We start from the raw sequence: 14,680 nt of genomic DNA on the forward strand, positions 1-14,680 counted from the left end.
TGCTCCCCATGCTCTGGGTTTTCCCTGACCGAAGGAGCCACGTCCCCCCAAGCTTCTGGCTCTCCCACTCTGCTCTGTGTATGCAAATTACCCACCATCTTTGTTGGGTTAATTTGCATACTCCTCATTGGCTTGTGGGTGTGGCTTGTGGGGCGTGGCTTGAGCATAGAAGAGGTATGGTTAATTTGCATGTTTCTCTTTTATTATATAGGATAGGATTACAATTATATTATATTTCCAGGTTAAACAAATAATAGAGCTGGAATTCTAGCCCAATCTCTAACTTCAAAGATGTGTTCATTTTTACTTCACTATATTTTCAAGTGAAAAAAAAAATTTCCATGCATATGTGTATTTTTTTCAGATGAATGCTCATGGTTTAGGCTTAAGTACAAGTATCAGAGTAAGGAGAGATATAAATGTTACTTGAGTTGTTTATTACTATGTTAGTAAAATGTAACTTTAAATAAGCGAAGTAAATGGTATTAATTTGTTTTAATTATATGTACAATATGAGTAATGCTGATTTTAGCATTACTACAAAGATTAAGCAATATAAAATATCTTAATTTTTAGCACAGAAAATGACATTTGTTCAATAAAATTTGGTTCCCTTCCCAATTTTCTCTGTTCCCTTTATTCAAATGGAATACTTTTTGTGTGACTCCTCTTAAAAGCATAGGATACATCTTGATCTACATTTTTACAAATCTAAAACATTTAAATATGTATTAAAGTAACTGTAAACTCTCCTTTCCCTGTCTTCTACAGAATTACAGAGTAGCTCTTGTGGAAACCCAGGAGTCCCACCCAAAGGTGTATTATATGGTACAAGATTTGACGTTGGGGACAAGATCCGCTACAGCTGTGTAACTGGATATATCCTGGATGGCCACCCTCAACTCACATGTATAGCCAATACAGTTAATACAGCCTCATGGGATTTTCCTGTACCCATCTGCAGAGGTAAGGAAAAATACAATGTTAATTTTTATGCTGATTGAATATTTGACACAAAATCATTTTGAAAGTAAGAGTTGCAGTCAGAGAGTATATTTGCAAAACATGATTGGCATTTGGCAGTTGTTTCATTTATAATATTTGAAGCTTAAAAATTATATATACATATCATATACTACATGACAAGTTTAGAAAAATGCTTGCTAAGGAAAGACTTTATTTTTAAAATAGACAGTAAATATATTTATATTTATATACATATTTCTGCATACATTGTGTGTATGTGTCTTCATATTTATATTAGAAAAATATGGAGCTCATGATGTTCAGAAATATAATTAGACTGTCAAAGTCATGTTTTTTTAAATTTTGAAATATTGACTGCATTTGTGAATCTTTTTTCTGGTAGAGAACTTAGCATAGGAAATTATGAAATTAAGAATGCTGTATAGTTTCTTATCAATACTGATGAACATTATTTGTATTATGGGGAAAACACTATAATATAGTAATACTAGAGGCCCGGTGTATGAAATTTGTGCACGGGTAGGGTCCCTAGGCCTGGCTGGCCATCAGGGCTGATCAGGGCTTTTGTTCCCCATCTGCCAGCTGCCAGCCAGGGCCTTCCTTCATTCTGCGCCACCCCCTGGTGGTCACTGCATGTCATAGCAAGCAGTCGAACTCCCGAGGGGACAATTTGCATATTAGCCTTTTATTATGTAGGATGGACAAAGGTTCAAAGTACAGAGACTAGAGGATAGAACAAGTTCAACATTAGCTGAATTCATGGATGAATTGTGTCCACAGAAATACTGGGCACAACACTGTTTTCTCTCTGGGCTTCATATTTCCTAATAAACAAATGAGTATCTCATTTAGCTTTGACAAACATCTGTAATTCCTCTACAGATGGAATGTAGGAATGTCCAACTACTCATCTAAATTACTTCGTAGTTTACTCTTAAACATGTCACCACAAATGCATGCAAGAGAAACCCTTGGAAATCAGACACAGCTAACTTCTTAACCCAGCTCTGACCTTTACCATGTGAGCTATATCAGGCAAATCATCAACTCCGTGAACTTTATCTCAGATTTATCTCTTTTGACCAGTGAGAGAAAACAACAACCACCACCTGTTTGTTTATTGTGAGGATTAAATAAGATACCTATACCTGCCTCTTAGTAAAATATCTGACATGTATGACATTCTTTCAATGTTAGCTTCCTTTAATGCTGCTGCTGCTGCTAATAGTAATACTACCACTGCTACTATTACACTGTTACTACTGCTGTTTCTGCTGCCGGTGATACTTCTGTGACTACGCTTAGCTACCATTTATTTGTGCACTTATAGTGTACTAAGATATTATAAGCATTATCACTTTTCAGTTTCACAATATGAAACCAAGGTTCAAGGTTGCTCAGTAAATGTCAAAAACTATGAAGAGTATGAGATTTTACTTAACTTGCAAGTTCACAAGTTTGTCTGCCACAGTTACTTGATGGTCATAGAAGGCACAAGACATTTGGGTCAGAAACAAAGGAGAGTTCATTATTCACAAAGGTGTTAGAACCTAATGTATCGCCATTTGTGTCAGCTCTGCAAACCAGATTCTCATAGAAAGATAGGAAGAATGTGAGATGTTTTCATATGTAGTTGGTGGCACTATAGGAGAGGAATCATGAACTTAGGAAAATTGAATCTTTTACAATGGGCACATCTGCCCTTTGCTCTAGAGCAGTGGTTCTCAACCTGTGGGTCGCGACCCCTTTGGCGGTCGAACGACCCTTTCACAGGGGTCGCCTAAGACCATCCTGCATATCATATATTTACATTATGATTCATAACAGTAGCAACATTACAGGTTTTTTTTAAGTATATTTTTTTATTGATTTTTTACAGAGAGGAAGAGAGAGGGACAGAGAGTTAGAAACATCGATGGGAGAGAAACATTGATCAGCTGCCTCCTGCACACCCCCTACTGGGGACGCAACCAAGGTACATGTCCTTGACCGGAATCGAACCTGGGACCCTTCAGTCTGCAGGCCGACGCTCTAATCCACTGAGCCAAACCGGTTAGGGCGACATTACAGTTTTAAAGTAGCAATGAAAATAGTTTTATGGTTGGGTCACAACATGAGGAACTGTATTTAAAGGGCCAGAAGGTTGAGAACCACTGCTCTAGAGAGAGACCTTACCTCTGTCTCTCAAGCTTGTAAGGTAACTTGCCCTTCAGTCTGGTGGAAGACACTATTTTTTTTCTTTGCGTCTATTCGCTATACAAACATCTCTGAAAAGGCAGTCTGGTACAAAGATGTGCAGAACTGTTAGCGTCCAAGGGAGAAATGTCTGCCAACGTAAATTGGGTATGATGGCGATGTCAGATTTGAGCCCATTCTGTCTGGTTTCAAAGCCTGAGCTTGCTACCACTTTGGTGCTTCACCAAAATAATTTGCATCTCTCTTCAAAATTTTATTATTCAAAATTTTATTATGAGAGGAAATGGTGTTGTATATATGAATCAGCCAAAAGACATATATTTAAGTTTTTACAAGTGTAAAACTCCCTTTATCAAAATGACTTAAGATAGTTAAAACCATGAAACATTTGTACTAGTAAGATGTTTCAATGGAGTAGTTTCAATACTATCTGAAAATTAAATTCTGTTGTGGGGCTTTTTCTCTATCTCAGTTTAATAAGAAAGATGAGTCTAAATACTAATTCTGTCACATATTGACTAGGGCCTTTGAGCAAAAATTATTATTATTTTGGATACTATTTCTTTAGCCGTAATAAGATGAAAAGATAGAAATACCAAAATCACAGTACTGTTAGAGTTTAATATGATAGCATATGTAAAGGCCCAGGTACATACTAAGTTATTATTTATGCTCACTCCACCTTTCTAATTTTCTTTAGCACTTGTTACCATCTCCTTTTGAGAGAAAGGAATTACGCCAGCAAAAACTGCATGAAAATCAATTATTCTTATATCCTAAACCTAAAACTTTTCAGTTTTAGTTATTGTTGATATTTTGTTTGATTTTGCCATAGTATATACTCAGCTTCTCTACTCATCAACCTCAAGTATCTTCAGAATTACTTCCTTTGACTCTTGACTTCATTCTAACCTCTATGGTTAAAAAAAAATCTAAAATAAATAAAATAAAAATGGCTCCTACTGTTTTTGAAAATTCTGCCACTTCAACTTCAGTCTGTCAAATTTGCATTTTCTTCTCCTTAGCAGTAAATGAATACATTTGCTCATTGAAATATATTTATTAAGGACCTACGATGTGCATAGCATTATTTCTAGTACCAAGGATCAAAACATGATTCAGAAACAAGTTTTGCCTTTAAAAACCGAATTCTAGTGTGGCTGCTCATAATGTAGTCATATAATTAATATATGATAATTGCTTTAATATCAGAATGTGTAGTGTGTTAGGCACCTTGATAAGGAAAATCATAGATTCTCTCAGTTGAGTGGAAGGAAATTCAGTTAGGGACAACGTTTTAAGAGAAGCTCTCAGTGAGGTCTTGCTAAAAACACAAACTAGATAGAACAACATTTTCAATGAAGCCATCATTTTCCTTTTTAACCTCAAAATAGTTCTCAGTGTTACTAATATTCACTGGCTAACGGTAGAGTATATGAAGTCACACTTAATAAAGCACATGATCTAATTTTTTAAGGAGCAACTTATCTCCCATTAACCATTTTTAAAAATGAAAACTGAAACAATAGAGGAATAGTGTATTTTGATTTTGTGTAGTTGTCATTCACTAGGAAAGAAAAGATGGGAAACTGTTCAGTCCATGGCTTCCCTCCTCTGTTCTTTGCCATTTGATAGTATGCAGATTCTTTATTTTATAATCTCACAGGGGGCTGATAACCCTGTAATGATATACTTATTGCTTTCCCTAGAGTTTACATAGAGTCTGTCCTTGATGAAACTCTTGTCTTTCAGGGAGTTCTTTTGATGCTTCCTAACAATGATAGTTTAATTAAGAAAAATGAATGCCACATCAACCTAGAGGGTATGGTGCAAGGGCTTTTGTGTTCATTCATAGGCAAGATGAATTTCATCAACACCATCTGCTATTATTGGTAAAAGGCAGCTAGCTACCTGATGCTGGGCTAAAGAATATTCTATAAAAAGTGAAACTGAATCCTGTGCTCTCAGTCTAGAATGAAAATACCTGGCACACATGCCGTTTCTGCATCCCTCCTTCAATAGACATTTGCATGACACTTACTGCCAGTGAGCTTTGATGTGGCCTCAGAGTCCTCTTCATTCCATTGCTCTCAACACTGTTTACTAAATAAGAACAGTTGGCAGACAGTGTAAAATGAATATGCTCTTCCTAGGTTAAACAGTCTAACATTCATGTTATTTGTATTAAGAATGGCATTTCATATACACATCCCAGAGCAAACTAAAACAGGTACATGTAAAAGTTACACATAAATTATAGTGTTATCAATGCAGCTAAATCTAGATGTACACACACACACACAGGTCAAGCTATTTGATTGGAAGAATTAACTTTTTAAGATTTAAGGAGTCAATTATAGACAATTTAAGGTTGTATTAGGATGATTTTAGATAAATTAGAAAAATATTCAAAAGGTGTTATATTTTCTTGGATGATTTGATAACTTTATAGTCAAAAGTAAAGATCTTGGACTCTCTATAAGGTTCAGGGATAGCACAAATCATTGAAGTGTATAATGTAAAATATTGACATTTACTTTGATCTGACAGTGAGATGCTGATGGGGGAAGGCTTGGATGTTAGTGATATAGATGTCATAGTCAACTGGTGCCATCTAAAGCAAATATTTGACAGTACAGTAAGCAAAAGGGCTAATAAGTGAACTGTTGTCTCTGACAAAGCAAAAGGAATTGCAATTATGTAAATCAGCAGTGCAGAGTGAAAGGGTCTTCTACGTTTTATTCTTGGGAATAAGTCTGCCTTCTACTGCAACATGATAAAGAAAATAGCTAATGGAAAAAATAGCAGCAGCTTGTATAGTCAGAACACAATATTCTCCTACTTTAAATCTTGATCAGTGATTCAGGGTCAAAGCATGATACTGAAACAGGGAATTGGGATGAGCAATTAAAGGCAATAGTGGGAAAGGGGAAAGAGGGGAAGGTTTAGCCAGACTTTTTATATGAAAATTATACCAAAAGTCCTCCAAAGAAGTAGTGACTTCTAATCAAAGGTTAAAGGCAAAACAAACAATCAGAAGACCTAGCAAAGTGTGTTAGGAAAAGTAAACTTCGTAAAAAAATTATTTATTAAACTGGTGTAAGGGGGCTGGTGGAAAGATGTTCACTGTGTTTATGTGTTCCTGTGCTTGGGTCTCTGGAACCATTTCAAAAGGCATTAGAAAACAGAAAATGCCATTTATCCTGTGTATATGTACTGCCCACACACTTATGCATGTATAAAAGCTGAGATTTGATATTCACAGGTATGATACTACATTAATAATAGATCTGGTTATTGATAAAAGCCAAGTAAAAATAATGAAAAATGAAGAAAACTGGAAACTGTGTTTTTGAATTGAAAACCCAAACATATAAATAACTCAGTGTCACGTTCTGTTCATTCCCTTATTGTCATTAAACATATTAATAAGCTGCAAACTGAAAAATGAAACTCTTTTCTATTGTGAGATTTTTCTATATTAGATCAAACTTTACTTTTTTAAAGCTAAAATCTGCAGTTTATTTACTTATTTTTGATCAAGATAACCTAGTAAACAGCCTTCTTTTTCCCCCTTACATATATTTACAAAGCAGAGGAGTTTTAGTGTAACTCTCTGCATCACAGGAGGAAGAGTGTTAATGAGAAACTGATCTATGCCAAAGAAAAATAATTCAAATTGACTGTTTGAATATCAAACTGTCACGATCCAGGCCATGAATTAGGAATTCATTTTTAGAATCGGGGCTTTTGTGGTTTGATAATGTTGCTCAAAAATAATGGCAAGAGTAGTGGAGAAAGGTAAAGCCTGTGCTAAAACATTGCCATTATTTCTGGGCAACATTGTTTAGGTAAAACATCTTTGTTTTCATTTGTCCTATCATTTCATATAAAGTGATCTGGTCTCTTTATGTGAATTTCTATATTTGATAGTAATGAGGATAATATTTTGTGTATGCTTTTCAAATAAATAAGCAAGTTAAGCATGAATCCTTTGGTGATAGGGTTATATTACCATCTCAAAGACTGCCAGCAATACCCCAGTGATGTCTGGCCACAAGGAAGAATTACAAGTGCCCAGGTCACCTGCTGCTGCTTCATTTCTCCCTAGAAAAATGCTGCCTGTTTTATCAACAATCAGACCAAGATTCAGCTGCCCTCTCATGTTCCCTAACCTTGTTCTGAAAAGTCCATTTGTGTGATAAAATGATGGCATTGTTTTAGTAGTATCCAGCATGGTAGTGCAAAGGACACATGATTTGTATTTAGGGGCATAAGACCTGTGAGTTTGTCTTCCTGCCATGTATTACCTGAGAGTGTTGTTTCATATGTAAAAATTGAATATTTTTACCTATTTCAGGAGATTGTAAATGTTAGGGAGATTAGATTAAGTGAAATAATGTTTTAAAAATTGCTTATATAATGCCTAGCACAAAGAAGGTACTCAAAACATGAAAATTGGTCCTAAACAGATAAAATTGTAATTTGTAAAAATAATGTGAAAGTTATAGCTATCACTGATTATGTTATATTTTGTTTAAAGTATTTAAAAATATAGACAGTTAAATATGTGCCTAGAGTTTTGAAATAATGGAGAGTATTTTTTAAAACAAGAGAGTAAACTCTAGAAAGAGTAGACATTGGACTAGTAAAGGCCTTGATATGCTCTATGTTTCTGCCACTGAGAAAATATAGAACTTTTACCTAGATATGTAATTTTTCAGTCTTGTTTTCTCATTAGTATAGTAGGGAAATTCCTCATTATTTTATAGTATTGTGATGAGGATTATATTAGTTTATATGTATATAAAATATTCTATATTTTATAGAATCTATAATATTCAACTAATCTATAATATTCAACAAGTAGTAATTACTATCTTATGCTTGTTGTCTTCATTAAAACAGGTATTTGAAGTCCAAGCAGCAGAGAATGGATGTTTCTAGGTTCTAGAACTATAGTCAGTGGGAATTAATTTTTCTCAAAGTTGCAGTGGTTAAGTCCCACATTGGTTTAGTAAATTAGTTTGGGATCAGCAAATAATATACATGAGTGGGAAAAATATATTTCCCAAGGCAAGCATAGCATTTCTGAGTCATTTATTTCTGGAAGTACTCATATTTAAAGTATCCTATGTAATAACAGGCTAATATGCAGATCTACCGAATGGCGGAACGACCGGTCACTGTGATGCACACTGACAACCAGGGGGCAGATGCTCAACACAGGAGCTGGGCTCATGGCTGGTGAGCGCAGTGGCAGTGGCAGGAGCCTCTCCTGCCTCCATGACAGCTCTAAGGATGTCCGACTGCTGGCTTAGGCCTACTCCCCATGAGGAGCGGGCCTAAGCCATCAGTCGGATATCCTCCAAGGGCTCCTGGACTGCGAGAGGGCACAGACCGGGCTGAGGGATCCCACAAGTGCACAAATTTCGTGCACTAGGCCTCTAGTATTCAAGAACTAAACTGATGTCTATTAAGAAGTCACTAAGAACAGACCACACTGCTAAGTACAGTGATGGATGAAACAGCTTCAGGCTTCATGAAACTCATAGTCTGTTAAATATGGGAATGTTATCTATTTGGTGATGTGGGTTATTGCCCAAATGTGTGTCCTCTAATTCTATGCAAAAACAGTGGTATTCTTTCATAAACAATAGGTGCTGGCCTTTCCTTGTATTTCTTATACTTGGAAAAGAAAATTGGGACCTTCTATTATCCTATATAATAAAAGCCTAATATGCTAAGTGTCCGGTCATCTTGTCGGCTGTTCAACCAATCAAAGTGTAACATGCTAATGATATGCTAAGGCCTCTCAACTGCTTGCTATAACATGCACTGGCCACCAGTGGGCAGTCAACCCATTGACCAGCCGCTATGACGTGCACTGGCCACCAGGGGGAAGACGCTCTGACCATAGGTTAGCTTGCTGCTGGGGTCTGGCCGATTGGGACTAAGTGAGACAGGCTGGACACGCCCTGGAGCCCTCCCGTGGTCCCTCCCTGACTGGCCAACCTCCCGTATCCCTCCTTGGCCTCGATTGTGCACCAGTGGGGTCCCTCGACCTGGCCTGTGCCATCTTGCCATCTGGGACACATCAGGGGATGTTGGAGAGCCGGTTTTGGCCCGATCACGCAGGCCAGGCCAATGGACCCCACTGGTGCACAAATTCATGCACTGGGCCTCTAATTTCCATATAATTGGCCTGTGTTCTGCTGTTGCAACTCATAGCCATGTTCTTATCATCCTGCTCACATTTTTTCCCCATTTGGTATTTGTGAGTTCAGTCTTCATTCAGGTAGCTATTGATCCCCCCTCCCTTTTTAATCCTGTGTATAAAAACTCAAACATTTTTGTTGCTTTACTGTATCATCCAAGTTTTTCTGATCTTTCATCTGTCATTTTTATTTTAAACTAATCCATCTTCTTTGACAATAAATCATTAGACCTGCATTTTTAGTATTATATGTTATATTATATTATTTATTTATAGAGGTTTGCATGTTTTCCTTAATAGAATTATTCCCATTTTTATCTTTCTGTATAATTCCTAGAAAAATTCTGACAATTTCTATTTGGAAAACCAAAGACAAAAGTCAGTTTCTTTTTGAGGCAACTGAGTCTTAATTTTGCCCATTTGTGTAATTTTTGAGCCATATGCTTCTATAGAGGCTTTTGTTTATTTGAGATTTTTTAATGTATTTGTTTTGACAAATAAGAATTTAAAGTATTTGTTCCAAATGAAAGATTCAGATCATCTGAGGAAAGTTTTATTTTTTTGAGGAAGCTATAACAAATAGTTTTTTTAGTGTTGCTCCCAAAATAGAAATAGAATTTTATAGACATCAAGTAATACTCATTTCTAACACTTTATCTATATTTTAAAACATGTAGACATAAAAATTACATTATCTTTTATTCAAATGATTATGTGGGACCATGACTTAAATGAAAAATTTTGGGGCATGCTTAGCCAAAAATATATTGACAGCTTCAGAATTCCCTGTGGTGAAATAGACTGCTCAATGCATGATAAGAACCTTGAAAAGCAATCTTCTAACTTCCTGGTAGGACATAAACTCAGTGAACCACAATAATGACCATCTGGTATTCTGTTGCTCTTTGTAAAGCCACCAGTCTAAAGATAAGGAAAAATAATTTAGGATAAATGATTGGAGGAAGAGGATGGTAGCATACCAAAGATAGTGGATAATGTCATGTGACACATATTCTAATGGACTATTGCCATGTCAGAAGTCCTTACTTTTTTGTGCTAAGAAAGAAAACTAATAAGATTTTTTTATAGGAATTATTCTGCAAAACACTTTACACATTTTTTTTCATATTGAGCTCTTTCTTCTCTGTGAAGTTGTATTGGTCACTACTTATCTAAATAAGTTATGTTAAGGGTGTGTGTGGTTGAGACATTCAATGATGAAAGATCTTCTAGACAGTTAATAATAGATGACAAAATCCAGTCTTGAAACTTGTATGCCTTTAGTAACTCTAATTTTTGGTCTTTTGCTGAATGTGCTTGAAATCTAAAATTTTTCTATGGTTACTTTTTTTTAAGCTTTTTCCAATTACAGATCTGACCCAAAAGAGCAAATAATTTTCTTTTTATTATGTAATTATTATATGTGTAAAACTGGCAGTAACTATCTTAAAAATGAAATCTTGAAAAAATAACTATTTTGTCTATCATTTTTTGTTATTCTTGTACTTATTTTACTAATTCCTTATGGTTTTGACCAAGCAATTTTCTCTTTATTTATTGATCTTTATATTTGAGGATACCATAGAATTCAAATTAAAATATTAAAGTCACTTATTACATATTTATATTTAACTTATAGCTAACATAAAAAATCAATTGATGCAGCATGAAAAACATGATACACATAGCAAGTAAGTTAAATGCAAATAGGGATATCTATGTTAAAAGATAATAACAGAAGAATAAGATGAAACCAAGAGCAAGGTTTATACACAAGTATAAAGTTCTGCATTGTAGATGCTTGATAGAATCAGAATTTTATTTTGTTTTAATTCATCTGGGAACATAAACATCTGAAAAATATTTAGTTCATAGTCTCACAAAGTAAAAGAAAATAATTTGAGGTGGAAAAATAAACTTACTAAGAAGAATGAGAAATTCCGTATATACTATATCACAAAGAAGAAAATTGTAATTTAATCATCTATACTCATTCTATAGAGAGTGGATACTATCTAGATCCCTATTTTATAGATAGAGAAACAGAGGGACAACAAGGTTAAGAAAATTTCCCAAGGTTAGTAAAAGGCAGAGCTAGGATATGAAATCAAGCAATTTGGCTCCAATACCATTTGTATTATACTCTCTAGTCCACTGTTTTGATTATAAAACTTGTTTTGCATTTTTTTTTTAGTCTTAGCCTATGCAGATACTTTAGCATTTTTTGTTTTTAAAATTTATCCTTATTGTTGAAAGTATTACAGATATTCTCCTCCCCTCCCCATATTGGCCCCCTTCTACCTGCTCCCCCCTCCTTAGACCTTTTTTTTTCTTAAATTAAACATAACCAATCAACCAAACAGAAGTCTTAATCTTATAACAACCTACTGTCAAGTGACTGTCTTGTTTACTACTTTATTTCAACTCAAAATTTATTAAGAATGCTCTTTTCTTGTTTGTATATTTTTTCTCCTCACTAAACACTTTTTCAAATTTCAAAATATTTTAATGAGTAATTATAGAGAAAGTACTTTCTAGGTTTAGGGAACAAATGTATTTAGTCATATATAATGTGCATAGTCATTGAATGTTTATAGCTGTTTGTATAACTTGGGAAAACTAAAAGTGAGTTTACTTTGGATGGAGAGGAGATAATACAATTTCAACTGAGAAGATCTGTTAAAATCATCTTTTGGAGAGTTTTTAAGCCTAGAATAAAGAGCTTGAAACTGATTCTCTAGGCAGGTGTAAGCCATTAAGTGTATTTGAAAGTTTTTTAGATAGTAAGCTTTGTTTTGTTTTTTTTTTGACAATATGGCAAATGCTGTTCATCTGAATGTATTCATCATAAATTAGAGACCATTAACAGTAGGCAGAAAGTTTGTCCTCCATTTTTTGCATACACAAAAAAATTTGCACAGTAATGGAGGATCATTGGGGGAAGTTTCTATTTGCCATCTGTATCATCCCTTCAGACGACTGTAAAAAATAGCATAAAATGGGCAGCTTATAAACAACAGAAATTTATTTCTGACAGTTCTGGAGGCTGCGAGATCTAAGATTAAGGCACCACTACACTTCAACATATGAATTTTGGAACATCACATACATTTAGTCTATGGCACCATCTCAAGAGTAATAATAATCAATTACTGTTTATTAAGTCCTTACCATGTTCTAAGGATAGTTCTATGGATTATGTAAGAATTACCTCATTTTACCTTTATAAAAGCTTGTCATTTAGGTATTATGATTTTCTTATTATAAGTATCTACTGAGGCTTGTGGAAGTTAAAATCTTGCCAAAATTCATGGTGAATAGGGATTAAACCTAGTAAACTAGAACCGTTTTTTTGTAACGTCTTTGTGAGATTCTAGAACTATTATAAATGTCCCATTATACTAGTATTTCATATTTATAGTACTCTGAATTTATGGAAAGACTATCCCAATTGCTTGTAAAAGGGGAGTGAATCCACCATAGCTAAATAAGACAAATTAAGATCCATTCCCTGGGATACCGTGAATGCTCAGAGGATAGAATAAAATTCCCTTTAGCAAGAAAAAATTGAGTGGCTGTTGATATCTACCTTAGTAACTAGTATAAGTTTAGTTAGGAACATGCTGCAGTTGGTCCTGGAACATTTTATTAGAAAGACCATCTTTACATTCCTTGTGGGACTCTCTTTCCTTCTCCATAAGTTTTAGCATCTTCAGTGCATGGTCTCTTTGATTCAACATTCTTCCCCTGAACAAAGCATATTGTTCCTGGATTATATTGCAGATGATTACTTTAAAGATTAAAGAGAGAATTTCTTGGTAATGGTCAGAGATTAACAGATATTGTATGGCATATGGGAGTAGATTATTCAATGAGGACATTTTTATGATTTCCTTCCCCAGCAATCCCAAGTAATGCCAAAGGTAAAATTCAGTTGTAAGGGGATAATTTGTGTGCGCGAATCCTTCTAAAATTTAACTAAATTAATTTTAGATTAACAAAGTAAGTATTGCAAGTTATGGTTCATTTTCCTTTGTATGTTATAAATACATAAGGTCCTGAGAAAATTAGTTTGTTTCATACAATGACATTCTTCTACCAACTATAAAACTTACGAATTCTTCCTACTTTAAACTACTTTCAACATAAAATCCATGGAGTGAGAGTTAAAAATAAAGATGGAAAAGGAATAAAAATAATGAAAGAGAAAATGTGAAAATGCTTATAACATATCTATATAACTGAACATACTGTGGAACTTAGCCATTGTTATTTATTGGATTCAACATTGAAGATTATATATTACTCTTCCAGTTGAATCAATGGATATCATCTAATATGCATCAATGAACTTTGCATTGTAAGCAATTTATTATTGAGGAATATGTTAAAAAACTGCTAAGTCTTTTATGGATGAGTGTAGAAGAAAAATTTAGTAAGATTATTTCTCGTATAATCTATATAACAGAGGAATATGCAAATTAGCTGGCACGCTGTAACATCACCATCGCTCAGCAGGTAGCGGGACAGGGGCCGGGCCACGGTGCTGGGGGATGGAAGCCTGTGGTGCCTCCTCTCCAGTTGGGGAGCTAATGACTAACGGGCTCTGGTCCTCCTCCAACCGCCCTCTCCAGAAGACATGGGGTTGCTGAGACCCAGGCTGGGCCTCTGGCCACAGATCCACAGCTTCACAGAGGCCATGTGGCCGGGCTGCAGGGTGCCCGAATCCGGTGCCCATTCAAGACATGAACTAGAGAGGAGGTGCGGGAGGAAATCCAGAGAATGGGATGTGGGCGTTCAAGACTCACTTCCTTTGGGCTTTGTCCTTCTTGGCCTTGGTCCTTTTCTTTCTGGCCTGGAGCGCAAGCCCAGCAGGAGAGAGGGATGGATGAAGGGCGAATGTGGACAGGCCGCAGGGTGCCCGAATCCGGTGCCCATTCAAGACATGAACTAGAGAGGAGGTGCGGGAGGAAATCCAGAGAATGGGATGTGGGGGTTCAAGACTCACTTCCTTTGGGCTTTGTCCTTCTTGGCCTTGGTCCTTTTCTTTCTGGCCTGGAGCGCAAGCCCAGCAGGAGAGAGGGATGGATGAAGGGCGAATGTGGAAGAAAGGAGGTGACCCAGGTGAGGGTGGAGACCTAACAGCTGCGAGAGAGGCCTGGGTGCGGGGCCGCCTGAGGGGCAGCTCCTGGGTGAGCGGGGCTTCAGCGAAGTGACCGGCCAGGAGGCGGCTGCCCAAGGGGCGCAGAGACCCGAGATGGGGTGCACCAGAGGGGGCTC

The 14,680-nt window shown here is 36.0% G+C and overlaps 1 protein-coding gene across 1 annotated transcript in view; it reads left to right on the forward strand.

Annotated features, from left to right (window-relative positions):
* Positions 1-14,680, forward strand: part of CSMD3 (CUB and Sushi multiple domains 3) — an 888,294-nt gene that overhangs the window by 193,365 nt on the left and 680,249 nt on the right. The window contains exon 4 of the mRNA XM_005869050.2: positions 772-966. Within this exon, the coding sequence (XP_005869112.1) occupies positions 772-966 (195 nt within the window). The remainder of the gene's footprint in view (positions 1-771; positions 967-14,680) is intronic.

Source organism: Myotis brandtii, unplaced genomic scaffold, assembly GCF_000412655.1.
Source record: "Myotis brandtii unplaced genomic scaffold, ASM41265v1 scaffold285, whole genome shotgun sequence".
Taxonomy (NCBI): domain Eukaryota; kingdom Metazoa; phylum Chordata; class Mammalia; order Chiroptera; family Vespertilionidae; genus Myotis; species Myotis brandtii.